Source organism: Myxocyprinus asiaticus, chromosome 21, assembly GCF_019703515.2.
Source record: "Myxocyprinus asiaticus isolate MX2 ecotype Aquarium Trade chromosome 21, UBuf_Myxa_2, whole genome shotgun sequence".
NCBI classification, from domain to species: Eukaryota; Metazoa; Chordata; class Actinopteri; order Cypriniformes; family Catostomidae; genus Myxocyprinus; species Myxocyprinus asiaticus.
The window spans coordinates 41,604,852-41,631,826 of NC_059364.1; the positions used below are offsets into that span (position 1 = coordinate 41,604,852).

General features: G+C 36.7%; 1 protein-coding gene across 2 annotated transcripts in view; it reads left to right on the top strand.

Moving 5' to 3' along the window:
* LOC127412306 (myomesin-2-like) overlaps positions 1-20,808 on the top strand; it is a 96,478-nt gene extending 75,670 nt beyond the window's left edge. For both annotated transcript variants that reach the window (XM_051648553.1, XM_051648554.1), the window contains exons 29-36: positions 530-617; positions 707-745; positions 2,934-3,039; positions 9,114-9,277; positions 10,590-10,626; positions 13,352-13,374; positions 13,468-13,523; positions 17,201-20,808. In XM_051648553.1, coding sequence (XP_051504513.1) covers positions 530-617; positions 707-745; positions 2,934-3,039; positions 9,114-9,277; positions 10,590-10,626; positions 13,352-13,374; positions 13,468-13,523; positions 17,201-17,638 — 951 coding nt within the window. In that variant the 3' untranslated portion in view covers positions 17,639-20,808. The remainder of the gene's footprint in view (positions 1-529; positions 618-706; positions 746-2,933; positions 3,040-9,113; positions 9,278-10,589; positions 10,627-13,351; positions 13,375-13,467; positions 13,524-17,200) is intronic.
* Positions 20,809-26,975: the final 6,167 nt, after the last annotated feature.

The window sequence follows — 26,975 nt, forward strand, 5'->3', positions numbered from 1 at the left end:
CATTACCATTTTTTAGAAGTGTATCGAAGCATACTTAGCACTAAATACCATGGCTAAGGTTATTTCAAAGAAAAGACATAATGCCTTCTGGACTGTTAAGGGTAATTAGTCTTTTCACTGTTCCATATTGTAGCTTGTACAACCATGGTCTACAACCTCCATAAAAACAGAGACTTGATGTATGACAAAATTATACAGTATTTGTTAGAATGGCTCTTGGTGTCATATAGTGCTATGAGAAATAACCAGAAGAACAGTTGATTCATGAGAAATAACCTTTAGAATATATGACACCCAAATGATTTCAACCAGAGGTTCTGAAGCAATTGGAGTTGGCGTAGTCATTTTATGTAATGTTGGCTATTCCTTGTCATTTTTGTAAAATTACAAAACTATATGAAATAGCTATAATTTACTTCCAAGACAATGAAGCACTGAATCTATTCCGCTGGTTTTACTCTATAAAAAGCATCACTATGGTGGCCTTTTTTTGTGAAATGTTGTATTTTTCTCTTCCTTGATCTTCTAGTTCTCCAAGAAGGATGTGGGACTATATAAAGCAACCATCACAGATGACAGAGGCCAGGATGTGTCACAAATTGATATTTCTGGGAAAGGTAACGTCTCTTGTGTTATCAAAAATAGAAACATGTAAACGTATACACAAAATGTTCTGCAAAATTAGAACTCTTTTTCTCACCCACAGCTTTTGATGACATCATTAATGAGCTGTCTCATATCTCTGGTATGTATAACATATGACACGTGTCTTTCATTGTGTTACCACCAATAGATTTGAAATCAACAGGATTTCACGAATTCACGAATCTCATAAAAATGTCCATCCAGGTCTCATTCACCCCCAAATCTAAAGAAAAACAAAAAATTTTTTTAATAAAGAATCTTAAGAATGCTGACATGGACCATGCCTCACAAAAAAAGAGATCTCAGAAGACCTACGATCAAGAACTGTTGCTTTGCATAAAGCTGGAAAGTGTTACAAAGTTATCTCTAAGAGCTTAGATATTCATCTGTCCACAGTTAAAAAACTGTCTATAAATGGAGACGATTTAGTACTGTGGCTACTCTCCCTAGAAGTGGCCGTCCAGCCAAGATGACTCAAAGGGCACACTGCAGAATGTTTAGTGAGGTCAAAAAAGAACCCTAGAGTGACAGCTAAAGACTTGAAGGAATCACTGGAACTGATTAACATCTCTGTTCGTGAGTTTACTATATGGAAAACATTAAAAAGGCTAGGTGTCCATGGCAGGACATCATGAAGTAAGCCACTGCTTTCTCACAAAAACATTGCTGCATGCCCGGAGTTTGCCAAAGACCACCTTGACACTCCACAAGGCTACTGGGAAAATGTTTTGTGGACTGATGAAACTAAGGTTGAATTGTTTGGGAAGAACACACAGCACTACGTATGGTGCAAAAAGGGCACTGCATACCAACATTAAAACATCATCCCAATGGTAAAGTATGGTGGAGGGAGCATCATGATTTGGGGTTTCTTTGCTGTTTTGGGGCCTGGACCGCTTACCATCAACGAGGGAAAAATGAATTCCCAAGTTTATCAAGATATCCTACAGGATAATGTCAAGGTGGCTGTTTGCCAGCTGAAGCTCAGTAGAAGTTGGGTGATGCAGCAGGACAATGACCATAAACATCAAAGTAAATCCACTACAGAATGGCTTCAAAAAAGTGGCCCATTTACAGCCCAAACCTTAACCCAATAGAGATGCTGTGGAATGACCTTAAGAGAGCCGTTCACACCAGATATCCTAAGAATATGGCTGAGCTGAAGCAGATCTGTAAGAAAGAATGGTCCAAAATTCCTTCTGAACGTTGTGCAGGTCTAATACGCAGCTACCGGAAACACTTGGTTGAGGTTATTGCTGCCAAAGGAGGATCAGCCAGTTATTAAATCCAAGGGTTCAACTTACTTTTTCCACAGCACTGTGAATGTTTAATGGTATGTGTTCAATAAAGACATGAAATATTGTAATTGTTTGTGTGTTGTTAGCTTAAGCACGTTGTGTTTGTCTATACTTGTGACTTTAATGAAGATGAGATCACATTTTATGACAAATTAATGCAAAAAAAACAAAACAAAAAACAGCTAATTCCAAAGGGTTCACATACTTTTTATTGCCACTGTATATATATATATATATATATCCACAGTGTTTAAAGTGTGTGAAGTTGAACAAACATATATATGTTCAACTTCACACACTTTAAACACTGTGGATTTCTATAAAGTCTTGTTAAAACAGTTTTCACATTTTTTAAACTTAACTGTCATGAAATAAATGCCTAAAATAAGTTTCATTTTCTTTAACAATTATATAATTTTTTTTGGTAACACTTTACAATAAGGTTCCATTTGTTAACATTATTTAACAACATTAGTTAACATAAACTAATAATGAACAATACTTTTACAGCATTTATTAATCTCAGTTAATGTTAATTTCAACATATAGTAATTAATTTTAAAATCAAAAGTTGTATTAGTTAACATTAGTCAATGCACTATGAACTAACATGAACTAAAAATGAACAATTGTATTTTTATTAACAGATATTAACAAAGATGAATAAATGCTGTAAAAAAAATATTGTTCATTGTTTGTTCATGATACCTAATGCATTACTAATGTCAACGAATGGAACGTTTTGTAAAATGTTAACATTTCTTCTTTCTTTCTTTTGATTTTGGGGTGAAATATGACCTGGACATGTTTTTGACATGTTTCATGAGATTCACAGATTTTTACTCTTTTATCACATGTGCTCAATTTCTGTTGTACCAAATCAATTTGATCTGCTCAATTTAAAGCTTCTTTCATCCAAAATAAATAAATAAAAAATATGAAAAGAAATACTACTACTAATAATAAAACTACTCACTTGTCCCTAACCAGGATCCAGTGCCGCTGAGCTGTCTATTCAGAGCACTGCAGAGGGCATTATGCTTCAGTGCCATATGAAATATTACACAGAGGAGATGAACATCCAGTGGAAACAGAAGTAAGCACACGATCCACTCTCTCTTGAAAAGATTTCCTTGAACATAAAATGAGACAAATACCCGTGCAAATAAAATGCACATTCTTCTTTATGTACGGTGGCATAACAACTGCATGTGTACTGCATGCATAATTATCAGATTTTGGTGTATAATTATGTTGCTATAGAGTGAGGTGTAAAAAATGAATGATTTTTTAACTACAGGAAATGACAGGAACAGAGAATATGCCTTGTTATTTGCTCTGTTGTCAACACAAAACAAATCATTGTGATTTGTAGTTAGCCAGTGCTCTGTCCTGGAGGTGATGCAGTAACATGTGAAATACGAATGCTGTGAGAAAAGCCTTTTCCTGCACGCATCGGTTCTCAAATCCCTGTATTAGCATTTTGAAGTGCTACTTTGGGTCTGTCCTCCCCCGGTGCACGTTCTGAATCACACACAGAGAAGGTATTAATGCAGGGGTAATTCGACATTCAGTGGCAACACAAAAAGAAAACACCCGCCGTGTCTAATTTTACACCAGGGACATGCTAATTTGATACACCCACTTTAAAAAAAAAGCGGTATGTTTAACATTTTGAGAGCATTTACTCTCTTTGGGAAAATGAACAAACAATTGAGCTTAAAAAGTGTTTGGATTTGGAATCGAGTAAAAAACACATTTATTTTCTTCATTGAGAAATAGATTTTTTATGATATTAGCACTAACGCGTAAACCTTCCCAAACTGACCTGCTATGAGCTCAGAGATTGTTAAGTGATGAAATGATTTTGTAGAAGCCACAAGTCAGTGTGATTTCAACTTTATATACAAAAAAACATTGAAATGGTGAATCTCAGCAAAGAACTACATTACCCATAATACTAAAGCAGTATCTACCAATGACAGAAGTCGCTGTTATCATTGAAACAGAAACAGCAGCAAAAAAATCTGCAGCGACCACTGAGACACCATTGTGAATTACGTAATCCAGTCGATCTCCCTATACACTATTGTATATTTGTAAATGGGTGAACTTTTGGGCAATTTCATGCCTCAGGGGTTGCTTTTTATTAAAACAAACAGATTTCAACTTTTTTTCTTCTTATATGGTTTCATTAAAACCGGATTGGAAAATTTTTGCAAATCCCTTTTATGTATAGATTTTTACTATTTTAGCCATGTCCCAGACCCAGACTTTTAACATTAAACTATGAAAATCCATTATAAAAATACAAATTATTACATTTGATAGTTTGAATCATGTTTGAAACCAAGATATAAACAAAGCATTTCAATATTAAGTGTGTGAAAATGATTTCTGTAAATATTTTAAAAATTACGGCTGTCCTTCAGTTGTGGCATCATTTCCACCACACCAAAGAATATTTATATAATTATATAATTTATAATTCATTTTTTTTCAAAACTTAGTCTACTTGTTAACCAAGTCAACAAAAGTGAAGAGCATACTTAAGATGAAATTTGAGACAATGAATGTTTGAAGAAAACAAAGAAAATCAAGGTAAATACTGTATCTCTTGTGTGCAGAATATTTTTAATGGTCGTCATTTCCAGTTGAGCTGTAATTTTGCCAAATTATGCAAAAAGTGTGAACACTTTTTTTTTCAGAAACATTAAAAATGTCAATTCCATCAGCGTCATTTTCACCACAGAATCCCATTAAACACAATACAGAATTTGAGATGTGCTGGAAATGACAATGTGATAGGAATTTTCATGACAAAAAATGACATAAATCTCATGTGATGCATGTACAGTACATACAGTACAATGTTGGATATTGTTAGAAGACAAATTATAGAAGAGTGTTAAATATGTTTTAGGGAGACTTTACTTTCTAAACATCCACAATGCTAAAAGCGGCTGAAGTTGAAGAAACACCCATATAAATGAACAATTTACAACAAATTAGTTGTATAGTTATAATCAATTAATACTTATCATAGTTTATGATTTGATTATATCATTCACAGTGCTTCTTTATGGGTGTAACGATTCGCTGTGATACTGATTCGATTACGATGCATCGCAAAATCTAAAATTGTGTCAGGATTTGATTATTTTAGAACTATTTATAACTATTAACATAATGACTTAATGCAAACACACACAAACAGACGATAAACCATGAAATAAGTGTAATAGATTTGCATATCAAATAACATTAAGATTTATTGAACCAGTAATTAAAGATGAAATGTCATGTGCAGGCATATAAGATCCATGTTTAAATTGAGCAGGGTCATAGAATGAATATGTATGAATCTATTAGTAGTGTGTAAAGGTGGTTATACACGGGATGTGGTAACCGTGAGTTCCCTATTCTTCTTGGGATAGGGAGAAAGGCACCAGGGGGCTAAATGGAGGCACCTTCACCTGTTTGCGACACACCACAAAAGATAAAAATGTTTTAAAGTTTTGCGGCTGCCGCGTGTCATTGACCAGTCACAGGTGACTGGAATGAACTGGGCTGCGTTTCCCAAAAGCATCGTAAGCCTAAGTAGACCATTGAAACCATTGCCATCAATGGTCTCTACGATCAACTTAAGCTTTGCGATGCTTTTGGGAAACGCAGCCCTGGTTAGTTCCCTTCCGAACTGTCTGAAATCGCTCCCTATTCCCTATATTCTGTAACATTCACTATAAAGAGAATGGATGAACAAGTGAGTGTTTTTTCGTTCACAGCCAATGTCTGCCCACCAGTCACATTTATTTAAGCTAATTTCTATTCGTGGTTAAAATGTTTTACGGAGGAATAACACGTTATGTAGATATAAAGCAATATTAATATAATATATCATAATAGGGGAAGAAGGCAACAACAATGAACTTACTTTGGTCAAATGGATGTGTACAGTGTTTGAATAATGACACAGATAGGCGAACTCGTCAGCATTCATCAATTTATCCATTTTATCTTATGTAGGCTCGCGTGGTGAACTCAGCAGCATAACTTTTCTGTATTTCAAAGAGTGCTTTCTTTCTCTTCAATCTCGCCGGCTCCACTCTGTGTCTATTGCGAAAAGGTTTGTCTAATATGAGACGTCACATTGGGTATTAATATAGTAATGATAATCGATTCTTAAATTCCGTAATCGATGCATCGAAATTTCTTTGAAAAATACATCTTTACACTCCTATGCTTCTTGGGATTAGTAGTCCATTCCCTTGTAAATAATTTAACTAGACTGTTTTGTAGTTTTTTTATTTATTTTTTTATTCCCCTTTTTCTCCCAATTTGGAATGCCCAGTTCCCACTGCTTAGTAGGTCCTTGTGGTGGCACGGTTACTCACCTCAATCCGGGTGGTGAAGGACAAGTCTCAGTTGCCTCCGCTTCTGAGACAGTCAATCCGCGCATCTTATCACGTGGCTCGTTGTGCATGATACCACGGTGTAGGGCTTTACTGGTTGTTTAGATCAGTGTTACTATCAGAAATAATTAATAATTATTTCTTTAGTTATTAATTAATATTTAAATTAATTAATTGAATCTAACTCATGAAAACCTCACATGGGGCTCCAGTAAATGTAGTGTGCTACGTTTAGGAGCAAGTTTGGTTATTGGCAATAATTAATAATTATCAAAGATAATTATTAATTATTAAAATCAATAGAACATTGCTGAGAATCAATGTTAGTTTTTTTAATGCTTTAAATCAACAATTATCAAAGATAATCCTTAATTGTTAACATCGATGAAACATTAATTAAAATTAACACTGGCTTATTGATCATTCAAATTCAACAATCATCAAAGATAATTATCAATTATCAAAAATCAACAGAATATTAATAAGGATTAACATTGATGGGGCACCACCCTGGAATCAGGGACTAATAACCAGATAGTAAAACAGTCTCAATATTAGATTGTTTTCTTAGGAAAATCGACATCCGAAGAATATCGATTTTCGGGAAAAAAACAATGAATGAAGGTTTGAATCCGAGCACTGACATCCCGTCAGCATGACACAGGCATATGCAAAACAAACCAAAACACTTCTCTTTGTAATATAAACAAAGTTTATTTATGCAGTAATATTAATTAATAATTAATACAATGCAGTCAATAAACTTCCGACTTACAACTACAAACTAAACAGTGATATGATTAGATATGGAAACTAAAATAATCCTATAACACATAAGGTGTGCATGTGACAGTGTGTGTGTGTGTAAGGAGGGACGTGCACAAAATGGTGGACGTGACTCTCATGGACAGTATGTCACGCAAGACTTCCGGCCAGGGACTATGACCACGAATGGGGGCGGAGAGAAACCAGTCAATGGCGTCTACCAGTTACCGCGTGTATCCGCTTGTACGATAGCTTAGGGACAAAGCTGGGCTTTAGCATTTAAGCTATCTACGAGCCAAAAATGTGTGCCAGTATGTTCGTGAGGGGTCGCGTGCGTGTGTGTATGTGTGGTTAGTACGAGAGAGAGAGAAGTGACGGCCTTAAAGCTGATTTCGCGATCGTGGGAGAGAAAGCAGCTGTTAGTTCATCGCTCAGAGACGCGGTGGACGGCTCGTAAACAGTCCCGCGTACTTTGACTCTTTAATGGATGAACTCAGTTTACCTGTCTCACCCGCGATGGCGAAATTGCACAATAGTCCAATTTGGTTGGACCACAATACAGCAAAACAAATTTGTGATAATTAATACCCTGAGTATTAATAATGAGCGGACATGGCGGTCCGTAAACTGTACAAGCAAAAACCTTGAAACACAAGAATAACACACTATAATATTCTATCTCTGCCCAGACGTAAACCTCTTACTTGGCATGAGGACACAGGTAGAATGTGTTTTCCTCCGTCCTTTAACTCTGACCCAGTTCCTTGAGGCTCGGGTGATGACGAGAGGCCATTTCCTCGCTCTGTCAGCAGGCAGTACGGCTGTTGATTCTCGGCGGGCTGGCGGAGAGCTCAGAAATGTCGACTTGATTGAAGATGGAAGAGAAATCTTTAATCTCTTCACTTCTGTAGGCAAACGGATGAAGATGTGAATTGCTCGGCGGTCTCCTTCGGATCCATTAGAGTGTTCGGTTGAACACAGAGTAATCTCAACTCGTCCAGCGAGATGGAGATTTTATGGCCACAGTTTCAAGTCGGACGTTACTTCCTTGTGCCATGAGGTTGCATGAGCATACTTACATGAGGAGAACAGCGATGAACTGCATCTATACAGGACGAACAAAGTTGCTGGAAGCAAATCCTGGAAGCATTTCAGAGGTATTTCAACTCCTGATGATGTCATGTTTGAGGGATGTTCTGTTGTGTGCCTCATCCAATAGGAGTTGAGAGTTCGATCCTTTAGTGAGCAAGGCTTCATGGGATTTGTAGTCTGTTTTGGACTCCCTTTGTACGTGATTTTTATCAGTATAATTTACGACTTGGAATGTGGGGGCTTGAGTTAGGTTTTTACGACTGTGTTAGACCTGCCTTTGTCTTCTATCTGAATACATGAGGCCCGACAATGGAGACTCCACATGTGAAGGCTTATGCTGCTCTCCGCAATCCACGCACAACTTACCATGTGCCCCATTGAGAGCAAGAACCACTAATCGTGACCACGAGGAGTTTACCCCATGTGACTCTACCCTCCCTAGCAACCGGGCCAATTTGGTTGCTTAGGAGATCTGGCTGGAGTCACTCAGCACGCCCTGAATTCGAACTCGTGACTCCAGGGGTGGTAGTTAGCGTCAATACTCGCTGAGCTACCCAGGCCCCCGACAGTTTTGTAGTTTTGTATTTTTTTTTTTTTTGCATTTTTATTTATTTATTTTTTTGGTGATTTTTAACTACTTTTTGTTTGGAATCAAATGATGTGATTTATCTTAGATTTGGTTAGTTTAGTTCATGGCTTAAAACTCTATTTATTAACAAGTTGTTTGAAATGCCTATGGAGAAAATTCCAGAATCAATATGGCTGAAAAAGTGGGCGGTCACTGTTGTGCTCTATTGAACGTGCCTTTTATTGCATGTGCTGCGCTGATTTTGTCATGCCTTACATGTCTCCTAACAATTAAATGCAGCACATGGCATCACTTTGCTCTTTGTTCTTAAAGGGAATCTAAAATCACCACATCAGACAGGATGCGAATTGGTGGGAATCCAGCGATGGCCACTTTGGAGATAGTTGAGCCTACTGATAAGGATAAAGGGATGTACACCATTGAGATTGTGGATCCTGAGAAGACACACGCTCGTACCCTTGACCTCTCTGGACAAGGTAAGGTTGTCCAGAGATTGTCTTCTAACTGGTCATTCCCTAATCTGTTAAAATCCTGAAGTGTTTAAAGGAATGGTGAATCAAAATGCAAAATCAGAATTTACTCACTTTTATGTCTTTCCAAACTCTTATGACTTTCTTAAGGATGTCAAGGTTTTAGCTGAAAAATGACTTAAATTTAATGTGCCTTCAGAAGGCTTGAAATATGATGCACTAATCACATGGACTACCTTGTGATCTTTATTTCCTTTTTTATGCTTTAAAGTGAGGCATTATGAACTGTCATTGTATTGAAAAGACAGACCTGGATATTCATTAAAAGTTCCTTTTGTGTTCCGCATAAGAAAGAAAGTCAACTCTACACACTGAGCTACAAAGATGCTGTTATTGAAGGATATATTAATGGGCATTTATAGGACTCGGCAATAAACCTGTGGTTGTGTAAGCTCAACAAAGCGTTGTATCTCATTCCACATGTGAAGAGGGCGTTTACAAAGAAGTCTTAAAGGCACAGCAGCAACAAACTGCCTGTTTAATTCGAAGAATCAAAGTAAGGGTGGAAAAATTATCAAAATAAATTAAATAATGACTGTTTTGGCACAAAATAAAAAAGTTAAACCCAATTAAATTTGAAGTTCATGGATTATCAAATGAATATTTTCAAACGCCTCTCAAATAGTTCTCCAAATCACCTCCATTATCAGCATTAATGACAAGCACAAAATCAACGCTGGAGGCAGCTAAAAGAATGTCATGAGAGACAGCTCACCTTTCGCTTAAAAAGAAGATCAAAATAACAAAAAAAGAAAACTAGCTTTGCACCAAATTTGTTATTACCTACATGGGCACCCGGAACATGGCCTGTTCCATGTATTTTCCTGTTGACATTGAATATTGCTTTATATAATTGAAAGTAAAGACCATTGTTGCAGCGGCACACACAGGTCATGTATTTAGGGAAATCCAGGGATGAAACTACGCTGTTATAGTATCAAAGTTATTCTACGATACAGATACTGGCAGATAGACAACAGACCGTTTGATGACAAACATAATCAAGGGCTGGTGTGAGGGGTCATGCGATTTGCCGAATGGTGACAGTCATGAGTAGGGGAAGGAGAGCTATTTCCAGCAATGCAGGAAAACAATGCTATTAAAATAATGAGACACGATTTTCTTTTTATGCCATGTGCCTCCGGGACAAGAAGTGGAGAGCAGAGAGAGCCTGCGCAGTTTTCCTTTTTTTTTATATTGTATTTTTGTTTTATCTGCTTTAACTTTTATTCCTCTTTTCTGTGTTTTCCCCTCGTAGTCTACGAGAATGCCTATGCAGAATTCCAGAGACTCAAGTAAGAGAACTGTTGCATCTAAAACAACCCCATACGGCAGTTTTTTGTGTGTTTTTTATATATACAAAAATGGACAAAAATGTATCAGGGAAATATTGCTAATATATATTTTAAAACATATTTATATAAATATTTAGACAATTTTTACTGATGTATTTTGACCATTTTGTATATATTTTAAAAACAATATATATTAATATATTGTCCAAAATGTATTTAAAAATACATTTCAGAATAAAACCCTTGTATTGCCTTTTCCCACTGTTTTGACTGTTTTTGGTACATTATATCTACTCATTTACACTAACTCACAACTACATTTATTCATGTGGCAGATGCTTAAAGACCCCATGAAATGGTTTGACAGATGCAGTGAGTTTTTCAGTGGTCTATACAATTAATATGCTAATAAAATTATTAAAAATCAAAGTTTTATTTTTTATTATTATTATTTACATAGCTGGAAATAAGGAAATACATATTCTGTGGTGGTGAAGGCAAATGCCCAGTCAAGGAAATTCCAAGGGCATTGCTGCACCATTATCTTGAGATGAATCATATCAAATAAATCATTAAGAAATATGAAATTTTATCAAAATCGTAGTAGTAGTAAATTGTATTAGTAAATAATAAAAATATAAATATAAATATAAAATAGAATTACATAATTTTTTATAACAATAAAACAATTTTGGACACACTCTTCTGTGTGCTAATAAATGTAAAATTGTGCTAATGAATATTTACACCTTAAAAAGTAAGTGTACAGCTCTGCATTGTTTGCTAATATTATCTTAAGTAAAATGATTTTCATGGCTTAAATATTAAATTAAAACATTTGAACTTTTCATATAATATTCTAAAATAAATCAACTTATGCTGTTGCTACAGTTGTGGCCAAAAACATTGGCACCCTTGATAAATATGAGCAAAAAAGGCTGATAAATATTTTTCTCCAAAACACATTAGCCAAAATTATTGGCACCCCTAGAAATTGTTATGAGTAAAATGTATCTGAAGTATATTCCCATTCATATATATACAGTATATATATATATATATATATATATATATATATATATATATATATATATATATATATATTTTTTTTTTTTTTTTTTTTTTTTAGTACACCTGGGTGACTAGGAACATGAAATTGTTCAGCCATGACTTCCTGTTTCATAGGGGTATAAATATGAGGTAACACAAGCCAAATTCCTTTATTCATCCATCACAATGGGTAAGACCAAAGAATAAATTCTGATGTGCGGAAAAAGAGTGTTGAGCTTCACAAAATGGGAAGTGGCTATAAGAAAATAGCTAAAGCATTGAAAATACCCATTTTCACCATCAGCACAATAATTAAGAAGTTCCAATCAAATGGAGATGTTACAAATCAGCCTGAAAGAGGACGTGTGTCTATATTGTCTCTGCGCACAGTGAAGATGATGATGGAAAATTGCAGAAATTAGTTGGGTCTTGGGGTCGGAAAGTCTCCAAAACTACAATCAGACGTCCCCTACATCACAATAAATTGTTTGAGAGGGTTTCATGAAAAAAGCCTCTACTCCCATCCAACAACAAACTCAAGTGTCTTCAGTTTGCCAGAAACTACTGGAACTTCAAATGCGACCAGGTTCTATGGCCAGATGAAACAAAAATAGAGCTTTTTGGCAGCAAACACCAGATATGGGTTTGGCGCACACAGAGAGGTAGCCAAATGGAAAAGTACCCAATGCCCACGTTTAAATATGCCGTATATTTAATGTTATGGGGCTGTTTTTCTGCCAGAGGTCCTGGACATCTTGTTTGGATACATGGCATCACGGACTCTATCAAATACCAACAGATAAAAAAATAAAAACCTGACTGCCTCTGTCAGAAAGCTTAAAATGGGCTGTGGTTGGATCTTCCAGCAGGACAATGATCCAAAACATCAAAATCAACACAAAAATGGTTCACTGACCACAAAATCAAGGTCCTGCCTTGGCCATCCCAGTCCCCTGACCTGAATCTGATAGAAAACCTGTGGGGTGAACTGAAGAGGAGAGTCCACCAGCGTGGACCTCTGAATTTGAAGGATTTGGAGAGATTCTGTTCAGAGGAATGGTCTCAGATCCCTTGCCATGTGTTCTCCAACCCCATTAGGCATTATAAGAGAAGACTCAGAGCTGTTATCTTGGCAAAGGGAGGTTGCACAAAGTATTGAATAAAAGGGTGCCAATAATTGTGCCACACATAAATTTGACAAAAATAATAGTATTTTTATTTATTTATTATTATTTTTTTTGGATAAAACTTATGTTGCGTTTGCAATTGTTTGATATCCATTAGAGGATAGATTTTTGTGAATATTTTGAATGAAAGATCAAAAGGATAAACAATAAAGACATATTTTTCACAGCCTTCTTTGCTCACATTTACCAAGGGTGCCAATATTTTTCAACACAACTGTACTTTACACTCACATAAAAGAAGTTTAGGAAGTTACGTTTGTTCTAGTTCTATGTGTATCTAAAATGTACGTAGATATCAGAAATGTATTTTCTTCCTTTCAAAATTTAAATTAAAAAGTATATATATGGTTTTGCTGCATGGAAGAAGTCTCTCCACATCCTCAGTGTTTAGCAGTGCAAAGCATGTGTGCTGCATGTCAGTGTTTGGGTAAAATATGAAGGTCTGCTAATGAACTCAATAATAATGTTGTTCTTCTCCTGCCCTTCAGAGTTGAAGCATATGCTGAAAAGAGTAAGTATGCTCAATCACTCCCAACACTCTGGGGGCCTTCATTGATATGTAATTATGTTCCTGAATTTAACTTCATAATGTTTTCATTTTCAGATCGTGGGAAAGTTGTTGGTGGTCTTCCTGACGTTGTAACAATCATGGAAAAGAAGGTTTGTTTTAAGCTCAGCATGTGTCTTAACATAGTGAAAAATACATCAGAATGCATAAAGAAATAGGATAATGATCTGACTTTCTTTTTGAAGAAAATCATGTTCAATACTCACCACCAAAATGGGAATATGACATGAAATAGTTTTAAATCAGCATTTTGCTAATTATTTTATAATTATTATTTATGCTGCTTTAATTACCTCATATTAATTAAGAGACTATTATGGAATATTTGCACATTTAGAAATTAATTTGTCGAGCTGCAGAATAATTTAAAATGAACTAGTGAAGACAAAGGTGTGAAATAATAGTGATGAACAGTTTCAGGACCTAAGGTTTATATTTTCCTTTTTACATTCATATACATTATAACAAAACATATTGATTAAAAAAGTATTTTCTGACTTTGTTGTGCATTATAATCATGCAGTAACACACTGACAGAGTGATTGATGTATGTCCTCATGAAACAGAGACCCTCCCCTCCAAATCCGAACACAAGTGGTCACAGGAGACGCATTTAAGTGACCAGGTGTAAACAGTGATGTGTATCACCTGACTACATGTGATCGGATCACCTGAGACGCACCTTATACCAGGTGGAAACGGGGCCAAAAGGGCAATTTAGACAAATTTACAATTCAAATAATACATGTTTTCACAAATATACAAGCTTTATATTTCTGCTTGTAAACCTTCCAGAACGCTTGCTCATAAACTCCCAGTGTAATTGCCAGACTGTAACGGTCTGAATTGCATTCATGGAGTTCATGCTCTTAGAAAAATAGTCCCACTTCAAAAGCACAATTTAGACAACTTTACAGCTCAAATAATACTTATTTTTACAAAAGAATTGCTTTCACAAATATACAAGCTTCACATTTCTGCTTTTAAACACTCCAGAATTTTGGCCCCATAGACTTCCATTGTAAGTGCCAGACTGTATCGGTCTGTTATGTATAACCAGGAGTTCCTGCGCCTAGAAAAACAGTCCCACTTCAAAAGCACAATTTAGACAACTTTACAGCCCAAATAAAACTTGTTTTTACAAAAGAATTGCTTTCACAAATAAACAAGCTTCACATTTTTTCTTTTAAGCCTTCTAGAATGCTGGCCCCATAGACATCCATTGTAAGTTCCAGACTGTAACTGGATGTAGTGCATAACCAGAGGTTCATGCCCCTAGAATAGTAGTCTCACTTTAAAAGGGATGATTTAGACAACTTTAGTGCTCAAATAATAAATGTTTACGAGCACATATGAGCTTCAAATTTCTGCTTAAACCCTTCGTAAAACTAGCCCTAATAACTTACTGAATACCGTAAGTGCCTTACTGTAACTGCAAATTTTTTTTTTTTTAAACAAACCACAGTTTAGGGGACAAGTCAAAATTATTTTCTGGGATCATCAAAATTTTGCCATAATTGCTGTGAATAGAGCTTAACTTGTATTGAAACATTCTTGAAATCGTCCTTGTAGCACTGCAGCCGTTGCATGAGTGATCTGTGGTGCTTCAGGCATACATGCTGGTGAGTGTTGTTCCACGGTTCTCCTCTTGAGCCTTGGGAGTGTGTGCTGGAGGGCGTCATACTCCTCTGCTTCTTGAGATCCATGTCCATTGTCTACTTCCTCATAATCCATTGCTGGGAAACAGTTTGAAACCAGCTCAGGGAATATGCTCCATTCTGCCTTTGAAAGGAGAGTGGTGGGATTATGACTCGTCTGAATAGTTCATTCCGGAAATATCCAACATCCTATTCTCTTTGAGATCAAATAAACAAAGCAGGTCACTGGCTCTCAGATCCATTACAGGCAAGATGAGGTGAACCTATTTGGGAGAGGAGACCTTTCACATTCACTGCAGAGGTCATGTACACTGTGGTTTTCCAGTGAGAGCTCCCACAGGGGTTAAAGCATACTGTTTTTATTACTTTTTAGAGAGCCATTCCCCTCCCTAAAAAGTCCACATGAGCCACCTTTGGCAGAATATAAATCTGAAAACAGAGGATTATTAAAGTAGCTGTCATGGAGAAGCTCTTAATATTTTTAAGGAGTGTCAATATAAAATTCTTAAAAGGGTCATATATTTTTTTTAATTCAGTTTTTCTAAATAATAATAAAAAAAAAATGTGCACAAAATTACTAATTTTGATTTTCATCTCTATTTCACTGCTGCTGTGCCTTTAAGACTTTTTACGTGACTGTCAATTTTACGTGTATATAAATTTGTGGTCACAATTTTCCGATCAGACAGTTATTTCCTTTAAAAGCTCCTCGTAACCTGCAAAGTTTAAACTCTTGTTTAAGCGCAGTGGTTGATTGACAGGTGAGGGGTGGTGCCTCACTGCTGCCGGGACGCATATAGGATGGATTAGCGTTTACACCTCAAATGTGATGTGGACACATTCATTTTTGAGAACATTCGTATGTGGTTTCTAAAATCGATCGCAAAACGTTTTAGACCCCGTGTGATCGGATCATCCGAACCGTAACTTAAAGGAATAGTTCACACAAAAATGAAAATTCTCTCATAATTTACTCACCCTCATGCCATCCAGATGTATATGACTTCCTTTCTTCAGCAGAACACATTTGAAGAAAAATAGAAAAATATCTCTGCTCAGTAGGTCCTTATAATGGAAGTGGATGGTAACACGATTTTTGATGCTCCAAAAAGCACAGACAATCAGCATTAACGTCATCCATACGACTCCAGTGGTTAAATGAATGTCTTCTAAAGTGATACGATCGATTTTGGTGTGAAAAAGATCAATATTTAAGTACTTTTTAACTATAAATCATCGTATCCAGTAAGCAGCAGTATGCGCCTTCACAAGAGGGCTCAAGTCAGCTCTAACGCATGCTGTCATGAAAGCAAAATTCATTGTGAAGTTTAAGATTTTGAAATTCAATTTGTTATAAAAAATAAAACAACAACAACTGTTGAAGTAGAAAAATGTACTTTTGAACCCCACTGTATGTTTAAAGGGTTCCCACTCTTTTTGACCAATGAATTTTAATGACTTTCCAAGCTGGTTGTGATTACTGGACATGGATTTTTAACACATTTATAGCAGTTGCACTCACAAAGAGCAGTTTCTAGCCAATTATAATTTTTTTAAGCTATTTTAGAAAATATATCCACTATATAAATTTTCATGACTTCAATATCAAGGACTTTTCCAAGAAGAATAAGTAGTTCTGAAGGAGGAGTGGTGGTGGTATAGTGGGCTAAAGCACATAACTGGTAATCAGAAGGTTGCTGGTTCAATTCCCACAGCCATCACCATTGTGTCTTTGAGCAAGGCACTTAACTCCAGGTTGCTCCAGGGGGATTGTCCCTGTAATAAGTGAGTCACTTTGGATAAAAGCATCTGCCAAATGCATAAATGTAAGTTTTATTTATATAGTGCCTTTCCCAAAGCTCAAGGTTGCTGTACAATAAGTACATTTCATAAATAAATTTCATAACATGATAAACAATACAAGATACATAAAAAAAACTGTGTGTACTGCAAATGGATACATTTTCAGCTGGGTCTTGAAAGTGAATAGAGAGGAAATATTAATTTTCTAGTTCTGTAAATCCCAATTTATAAATTCTCTGATATTTTTAGATTTTCCATGACTGTTGGAACTGTAAGAAAATCTTTATTTCTCCTTCATCTTTATTTAGACCCTGAGCTTGACCTGCACAGTCTGCGGTGACCCTAAACCTCTGGTTAGCTGGTCAAAGAACGACCATGATGTCGAGCCCAGCGATCAGTACGTCATCGCCTTAGACTCTGGCAAGTTCGCCAGCCTCACCATCAAAGGCGTGTCTCTCGAAGACTCCGGCAAGTACACCATGACCGTGCAGAACAAGTACGGTGGCGAGTCAGTGGACATCGTTGTCAGTGTGTACAAACACGGCGACAAGATTCCAGAAGTAAAACCCTCCGTCTCGCCCATAAGAATCGTGCCTCCCACGGGTCCGATTGCAATTCCCACTTCCATGGCTGCCAGCCCCACCCCTGCTTCTGCTTCCACCAAGTCTCCAGCCCCAGCCCAGAATGGCAAATCACCCACCCCACCCCGCGGCATGAAATCCCCCACCCCTACCAGGAAGAAGTAACGCCCTTGTGCTTTCCTCCCAATCGCCCTGACAGCATAGAAATGACTAGATTTGCATCCCCTAAAGGAAACAGCAATGCTTGCAAGGCAGCAAAAGAATAGTGTCAAAGTTTTAGGTAAGTTTAGGTAAGTAAGGTTTTCGGTTTTGGTTCTGTGTAAATGAAATGCCACATCAGAGCAGCCTTATTGCGGTAATGACACTCGGTATAGGTCTTGTTTATAGTGACTGCAGGAATCTGCACATAGTTGCTGTTCTGTTATAAATGGTAAAAAGGTAATTCTACGTTAAAATACTTTCTTTAATTGCAGCAGAGTAAGAGAGACACCTATACAGTCAATAAGTCATCTGAAGGCTGATATCCCCGAAAAGTGTAAACATTTTGGCTCTATCAAATGGCTCTGTTTGAGCACCCTGACCAGCCTGATATTGCAACAATGGCTGAACCAATGTCATGAGTTTGAGGCAAAACTATCTGTTCATCCAATGAAAGAAGGGGGTAGTACTCGGAAAACCTGGTTTGAGAACTATCATTATGAAGTGGCAACTGAATTACACACTTCAGCTTTAAATATTTGAAAGGAAGACAAGACCAGTCACCATTCAGAATGCAAATAGATTCAAGAACGAAGATCAGTCACATTCAGTGTTATGATGACATCATCGCTGTCAGAAATAGAGAATAAAAGTCTGGTTTCAGAAGTGAAATTCTCCATAGGGGAACAGATTTTTAACAATTACTTATAAACATTTAAAGACAGACATACTGTGAGATCTGAGGTTGTTAATCAATGGTATATGCTTCTGTTGACACAATTAGTCCATGTTATTTCAAAATGTGTTTAAAAAAAAAAATAATGTTTTAATAGTAAAATTCCTAGTGAAGAACTATACTAACCTTGATCCTGAAGAGAAAGCACCACTAATTAGAGAATCACTGCCAACAAAGTGCACCAAAAGAGCTCTGCAGTGACCATTGACTCCCATTACGCACTGTGAATGACTCAATTGAATCGGTCTCCCTAAACGCTCAAACTACTTGTGTATAGTATATATCTGTATACTTTGCAATAAATGTTAAATATATTGATTCTATACTTATGATAAAAAACTTTAAATCAATAGTTTTATAGTGAGTAGTTTAGTATAGTACTATAGTAATAGTTTAGGTGAGTCTATCGTTTTTATTTCGACTAGGTCATTCGCACTGCTTCATGGGATTGTAGGTCATCCCCTCATTAAAGACTTTTAGCACACAGTCAACTTTGTTTTTTTGTCCGATTTTCAAATATTTTTGCTTCAAATCATAGTGTGTAATGTGATTCATCTTGGAGCTGGTTGGTTTGGTTCATGGCTTAAGGCGAGGTCACATTTACCTTCGCACGGCAAAATTCTGCGGGCGAAATACAGTCATCTCAATGGTAATCCGTAAAAAGCAGCACCCACAGAGAGGTCAATGCCAAACCAAACAACTTCCTATTGGTCAACATGGCAAAATCGTCAGTCAAAGTTCATCAAACTTGATCTGCACCCGAAATCAGCAAGGGGAAATTCTTCACCACCAGAAGTCCATTGCACAAAATACACGATTGCACGGATTCTCATTAAGATTACGGTAAATTTGACCGCACCATTACAACTCTTTTATGAAATCCCCATGGAAAAAATTAATGGGAAAAAAACTTCTAGAGCCACAACAGCTGAAAATGTAGGCAGGCACTGTTGTGCTCTTTTGGCTGCAGAAGTTTAAAAGTTAGGGTTAGAGGTTTAGAAAAAACCCTAACCATAATGTTTGAGGAATATCAATATAGTGCTGCCTTGCAAGCATTGTTATTAAACTGTAGTGTGAGTCAGGTAATAATGGAAATAATTGAAAAGTAGATAGCATTTTTCACCAAAGATGCATCTTCATGTCAAAATGAGCAACTGTCTAGTACGAAAGAGAGTGGGAAGTATGTGTTAGGGTGGGTGGGGCAAGTTATATTAAGTGCTACGAGAAAATGTGTGAAACAGTTTGTCATCTGGGTTGCCTAGGTTGAGTGGGCCTCTAATGAATTTGTCTCTCTCTCCCCGGAGGTGCATGGAGAAAAAGCTTTGATATTAGTTTAGTACATATCTGTTTTAAAGGCATAGTTCACCTAAAAAAAATTATCTTATAGGGAGGGACACTGTCCTGCAGACTTTAGCGCCAACCCTAATCAAACAAACCTGAGCAAACTAATCAAGGTCTCCAGGATTACTTGAAAAAATTAAGGGCAAGTGTGTTTGATTAGATTGGAGCTAATCTCTGCAGGACAGTGGCCCTCCAGGAGCAGGGTTCCCCACCCCTGCCCTAACACCTAAACTTAACCAATAGTGTCCAAAAAGTAAATGCGACATGAAAAGCACATTTAATGTAGCAACCACGTAATTTTATATCGCTTCTATTACACTTTCGGATCACGTGTCAATTTATGTGCTTCGCTGGGCTCAAGCTACAGTCTTTTGAGTCCAAAGTCCAACACTCTATCAGGTGAGCTACCGTGCAAGCTAATCATACTGGAATAAGTGTGTAAATGTAGGTGAGTCTGTAATACAAGCGTTAAAATGTATTGTTTTTTCAAGTGATGCTTTAGAGTAAAGTGTTTCAATATCATTGAATAGAGTGCCAGTAATAGAGTGAAAAATAAGTGTTTTTAAAGTCATAATCAGCTGTTGTACTCGTGATTTCTGTGTAAGTAAATAAAATGCACAGTTGTTGTAGCTCCTCTAACGTGCTAATTTCACCAGGAGACTGCAACGAAACGTTGAATGCGGCACGTAAAAGTCAGTTTGCAAAAATGTAGTTATAGTAACTTTCATTCTGTGAGACTAGGTTGACACTATCGTATGGCTTCAGAACACTTGGAATATATTACTCAAGTCACAAGGACTACTTTTACAGTTTTTTTTATGGTGTTATAATGACAAAACTTTCTTTATTTGGGTGAACTATCCCTTCAAGAGCTGCTCTTTCAATTAGCTAGTGGAACTGAAAGCTTTTGTTTTCTGGGTGGATGGATGGTCTGAGAGAGCAGGACCTCCACTTAACCCCCAGCGGCGGCCACACGAGCCCATCAGCACACTAGATAAATATCCTCTCAACCTCTACTCTTTTTCCCCTGGTTTTGTGTTAATAAAAGAGGTAGAAATCACTTTTCTGTGTCGTTTCTGCGTTTCCATCACACACAAGCACAAACACACACATTGATAGTAAAATATGAATGCGATTAGAGAAGCCGGCCAATCTGAAATGCATCAGCACTTTTCTTCGCCTCTTGGGCCAGTTGTACTTCACAAATCATTGCATGTATATGGAACACCTAGATTGAGGTGCTTTGCTGCCAAGCATGCACCAGCACTTCCTAATTCACCACAATGCCTGAGTTGCAATTCAGATTGCCTGGCAACTCTCCATACAGTACAGAACCCATTTTTGCTCTCTTTTGAAATTAATACACTTGATTTACAGTGGCCCCAAAATGTATTTAGACACTTGAGCCATTTTGAATGTCACTGCATTAGATAACAACATATTCAAATCAAGTGGCATTTATTTTTAAGAAAGATAGCACAAGCACACTTTTCACAAAAGGACCTTTGTTATGTTTGAAATAAAAAAAAAATAATAAAAAAAAAAAATAAAAAAAAAAATAAAAATAAACAATAGATATACAGTAGTAAAGGGCACAAATGTAAAACTAGTCGTATATGTAATAAAGGCCCTGAATGTAATAATATTATATCCTAAATGTAATAAAGGCCCTAAATATAGTAACTTTGGACGAGACTAGGTTGGTAATAGAGGCCCTAAATGCAAATACTTGGTCCTAAATTTATTAAGGGTTATTTTTGGTTCTGTTAAATGCTCACTCGTGAAAAATGTAAGAATTATTACAATTAGGGCCTTTATTGCATTTATGACCAACATTTATTACATTTCAGGTCTTTATTAAGTTTAGGACCAAAGGTTATTAAATTTAGGGCTTTATTACATTTAGAGCCTTTATTACATTTTAGGACTAATAATTACATCTGTGATCTCAACATTGTTCAAAATGAAGACGAAAAGCATTTGCACACTTAAATCACACTTGTCTGAATGAAACTGCATTAGATATCACAACACTGAATCAAGTGTCAAATGCAAAAAAATGCGATGACTTTAACAACCAGAAAGTGTCTAAATACTTTTTGTCTTCATTTTGAACAGTATATCTATTGTTTTATCATTTTACTTCTTTTTTCTTTTTTTTAAGTTTGCTTGTGCTTTAAAATAAATGGCACTTGCTTTGATATTGTTATCTTACACAGTGACATACGTTTTTAAGTTTTGCTTAAGTTTTGAAATACATTTTGGGGCAAATAGCTGAAGCTGTGTCCTGATAATGCTTTCCATGTAGCTCCTCCTATAATGGTTAATGAATTCACTTTTTAATACAAAGAAGCAGTAAGAATGTTTTAATTTTTCTGATGAAATAACTTGACTAATTATTTCAGTTCAATCAGAATGTGATTGGAATAATTAAAATGTAGGAACTTGAACTTGTTTTGGTTATAAATGTGACTAATTAAAACATGAAAATTTAATCAGTGGAATTATTTGCTTTGAACTCGCACATTTCTATGGCAACTCACAATCTCAATAAAGTCACAAGGCTCATTGTGGTGATAAATAATGTTATCCAACAGAAGAGTATTGACTATACCAGCTTGGAAATGCCATTCCTGCATGATTGATTATCTGCTCTGAATTCTAATAGATTGATATTGTTGTACTTCCTGTTGCTGACCAATGAGTGCTATAACTACAGCCTGACCACGAAGCATGAATCTTTAAGAAAGAACACCACATGGTGGCACTAGTGTCCTATTATGAAACCTCTGCAACCTGCTGTCACCCTAATGAAAAAAAAAAAAAAAAAAAATGACACAACAACAGATAACAGGGCTCAGTTTTACACTTTGGCTGTTTGGAATAGCATACTAGACATACTGTGCACAGTACGGTAGAGCAGTTTTCTCTACCAGGATGACCTACTACATCTGACCTACATGACCTATGATGTGTCATTATTTGATTAGTCTTCTAAAAGTTAAGACATTTTAACAAAATTGAATTAAAAAGGCAAAATAACCACTTTAGTTAAAAAACAAAAACAACAACAACAAAAAACATTACTGGATACCACTCCATATGCAATGTGTATAAGGTAATTTAACAACCATGTAGCATATTACTGTTTGAAATCTTACTGGGTTAACAAATGGAACCTTGTGTTGCTTGTTACTGTTTTACTATATTAAAATAATATTAGGCAGTATACAGTGTAAGCTAATATTGCATTTCAAACATGCCATTGAATTGCCACTGAAAGGCAAACCACAAAACTATGCATCATGAACAACATACTGTAACTATACAGTATATATACTCACTGACCACTTTATTAGGTACACCTGTACACCTACTTATTCATGTGATTATCTAATCAGCCAGTCGTGTTACAGCAGTGCAGTGCATAAAATCATTTAGATACGGGTCAGGAGTTTCAGTTAATGTTCGCATCGACCATCAGAATGGGGAAAAATGTGATCTCAGTGATTTAGACTGTGGCATGATTGTTGGTGCCAGATGGGCTGGTTTGAGTATTTCTGTACCTGCTGATCTCCTGGGATTGTCATGCACAACAGTCTCTAGAGATTACTCAGAATGGTGCCAAAAATAAAAAGCATCCAGTAAGTGGCAGTTCTGTGGATGGAAATGCCTTGTTGATGAGAGAGGTCAACGGAGAATGGCCTGACTGGTTCGAGCTGACAGAAAGGCTACGGTAACTCAGATAACCACTCTGTACAATTGTAGTGAGAAGAATAGCATCTCAGAATGCACAAGTTGAACCTTGAGGTGGATGGGCTACAATAGCAGAAGACCACATCCGGCACTTTATTAGGACCATAGTGTTCCTAATAAAGTGCTCAGTGAGTGTATATACAATATATCGGCTGACGTCAGCCTTTTGATATTTATGTATCTGCTCTGAAAACAGCCATTGTAATAGGTTTGTTATCAAAAATGTTTAAAAACTTTAAGAACTAGAGAACTAAACATAATCAAAGCATGTTTTCCATGTTTTATTTTTTCTAAAAGAACACAATGAAGATACAGTATTTATGATATTTCATATTATTTCATTTATATGCATGAAAGTGTAGATGCAATACATAGTAATACATAGCAATATGTAAAATGCCACAAAGGGACTTCCGTGAATACTGATGAGTGATTATTGTTGAATCAGAGTCGGCTACTCTTTCCCACTGTGGTACGCAAGCCTAGAGCAGTTGCGTGTTTAACCACAATATGTTGTATTATACTTATAAATATATTAGTGTAGCTACATTGTACAATCATACTGATATGTTGAATCCCCCAACCCAACCCAACCCAACCCCATTCCTAAACCTAACCAATTATCATCAATATAAAACAGGTAAAAGACAGGTAAATTTAGTCACAATAATTTGATTTACTTCACAATATTATATAGATTTTTTTGAGCACCTAACCCCACCCATACACCTAAACCTAACCAATTCTCAACAATATAAAATACATAACAAGCAGATACAAGAACAGTCACAATAATTGTTTCCAATAAATGATAAAAATGCACTATAGAAGTATTCCAAACCATACAAGAGCTTAATGTGAGGAACTGAGTGAATTCACAGAGCGTAATGCACTGCACTCCCTGCTCTGAGCGGAAAGTTCGCCTTGAAATGTAAGTGCAAGCATAGTTATAGCAGGAAGATCTTGGGATTCATTCTATCAGGCATCACAATACAGCCTCCGCTTTATAAGCCCACTCATCTGTCTCTCATTGTTGGCATACTTCCATTGTTTTCACCCCCCTCCATCCCATCAACACCAGTTTAGGTCCCGTCCTGGGCGGAGGTCCGCTCCCCTGCCGTCATCGCTTCCAGCAGGATCTGATGGTTCAAGCAAATATCCACCAAATTATAGAAGTATTTCTATGTTTGTATTATTCCCAATAATCCAGAGTATTTTCTGATAGAACAAAACCATACTGCCAACACCAACAGATTGCTTCAGTGGAAGACAGAAGTATACATACACCTTAGCCAAACAGATTTAAACTCAGTTTTTCACAATTCCTGACATTTAATCGTAGAAAACATTCCCTGACTTAGGTCAGTTAGGATCACTACTTTATTTTAAGAATGTGAAATGTCAGAATAGTAGTAGAGAGAATTATTTATTTCAGCTTTTATTACTTTCATCACATTCCCAGTGGGTCAGAAGTTTACATACACTTTGTTAGTCTTTGATAGCATTGCCTTTAAATTGTTTAACTTGGGTCAAACTTTTTGGGGAGCCTTCCACAAGCTTCTCACAATGAGCTGATGGAATTTTGCCCCATTCCTCCAGACAGAACTGGTGTAACTGAGTCAGGTTTGTAGGCCTCCTTGCTCGCACAAGCTTTTTCAATTCTGCCCACAATTTTTTTATTGGATTGAGGTCAGGGCTTTGTGATGACCACTCCAATACTTTGACTTTGTTGTTCTTAAGCCATTTTGCCACAATTTTGGAGGTATGCTTGGGGTCATTGTCCATTTGGAAGACCCATATGTGACTGAGCTTTAACTTCCTGGCTGATGTCTTGAGATGTTGCTTCAATATATCCACATAATTCTCCTTACTCATGATGCCATCTACTTTGTGAAGTGCACCAGTCCCTCCTGCAGCAAAGCACCCCCACAACATGATGCTGCCACCCCCATGCTTCACAGTTAGGATGGTGTTCTTCGGCTGGCAAGACTCACCCTTTTTCCTCCAAACATAACGATGGTCATTATGGCCAAATAGTTCAATTTTTGTTTTATTAGACCAGAGGACATTTCTCCAAAAAGTAAGATATTTGTCCCTATGTGCACTTGCAAACTGTAGTCTGACATTTTTATGGCGGTTTTGGAGCAGTGGCTTCTTCCTTGCTGAGTAGCCTTTCAGGTTATGTCGATATAGGACTTGCTTTACTGTGGATATAGATACTTGTCTACCTGATTCCTCCAGCATCTTCACAAGGTCCTTTGCTTTTGTTCTGGGATTGATTTGCACTTTTCGCACCAAACTACATTCATCTCTTGGAGACAGAATGCGTCTCTTTCCTGAGCAGTATGATGGCTGCATGGTCCCATGGTGTTTATACTTGCGTACTATTGTTTGTACAGATGAATGTGGTACATACAGGCATTTGGAAATTGCTCCCAAGGATTAACCAGATTTGTGGAGGTCCACAATTTTTTTTCTGAGGTCTTGGCTGATTTATTTTGATTTTCCCATGATGTCAAGCAAAGAGGCACTGAGTTTGAAGGTAGGCCTTAACATACATCCACAGGTACACCTTCAATTCAGTACACCTCCTATCAGAAGCTAACTGGATATTTGCCTAAAGGCTTGACATCATTTTCTGGAATTTTCCAAGCTGCTTAATGGCCCAGTTAACTAAGTGTATGTAAACTACTGACCCAATGGAATTGTGATATAGTCAATTAAAGTGAAACAATCTGTCTATATGCAATTGTTGGAAAAATTACTTGTGTCATGCACAAAGTAGATGTCCTAAATGACTTGCCAAAACTATAGTTTGCTAATATTAAATCTGTGGAGTGGTTAAAAAATTTGTTTTAATGACTTCAACCTAAGTGTATGTAAACTTCTGACTTCAACTGTATTCAAGTATTCAAGTTAAGTATTAATTTCATGGAAGTGGTCCTGACTGAAGTGTTCTTATGTTCTCCTGGACTTCTCGTCGACATCATCATCCACTGCTGAAGTTCAATTCCAATATTCAAGAATGCAAGTACTGAGAATACATAAAATTACCCAGATGTGTTCTTGATCAGGCTGAGTATCGAGGATGCATTGGATGGTGACTTGTGGGCAAGAACCCATCTGAAGTCTCAGAAGTCAAAGAGGCGCTATGGTGGCAGACGAAGGGCATTTATCATGTACCATCTTTTACCATACATTTACCATCAAGAAATTCCTGCTTTAAACTTTTGTAGGTCTGATGGCTCATGAGAATTGTCATCCTCTGTCAAAAATTGTTGTTTGTAATTAACACATGGAGGAAATGAGTCTTAACAGATTTCATTCTTTCATCATGCCAGCAGTCCTGCAAAACCTAACTGGTGTGAAATAATAATACCTTCACTGGTGTGTGATAATACAGGTGGTTCTCTCACTGGCTACAAATGCGCTGGGATGGGCAATTTTGCAACAGGATGATCACAGTACATC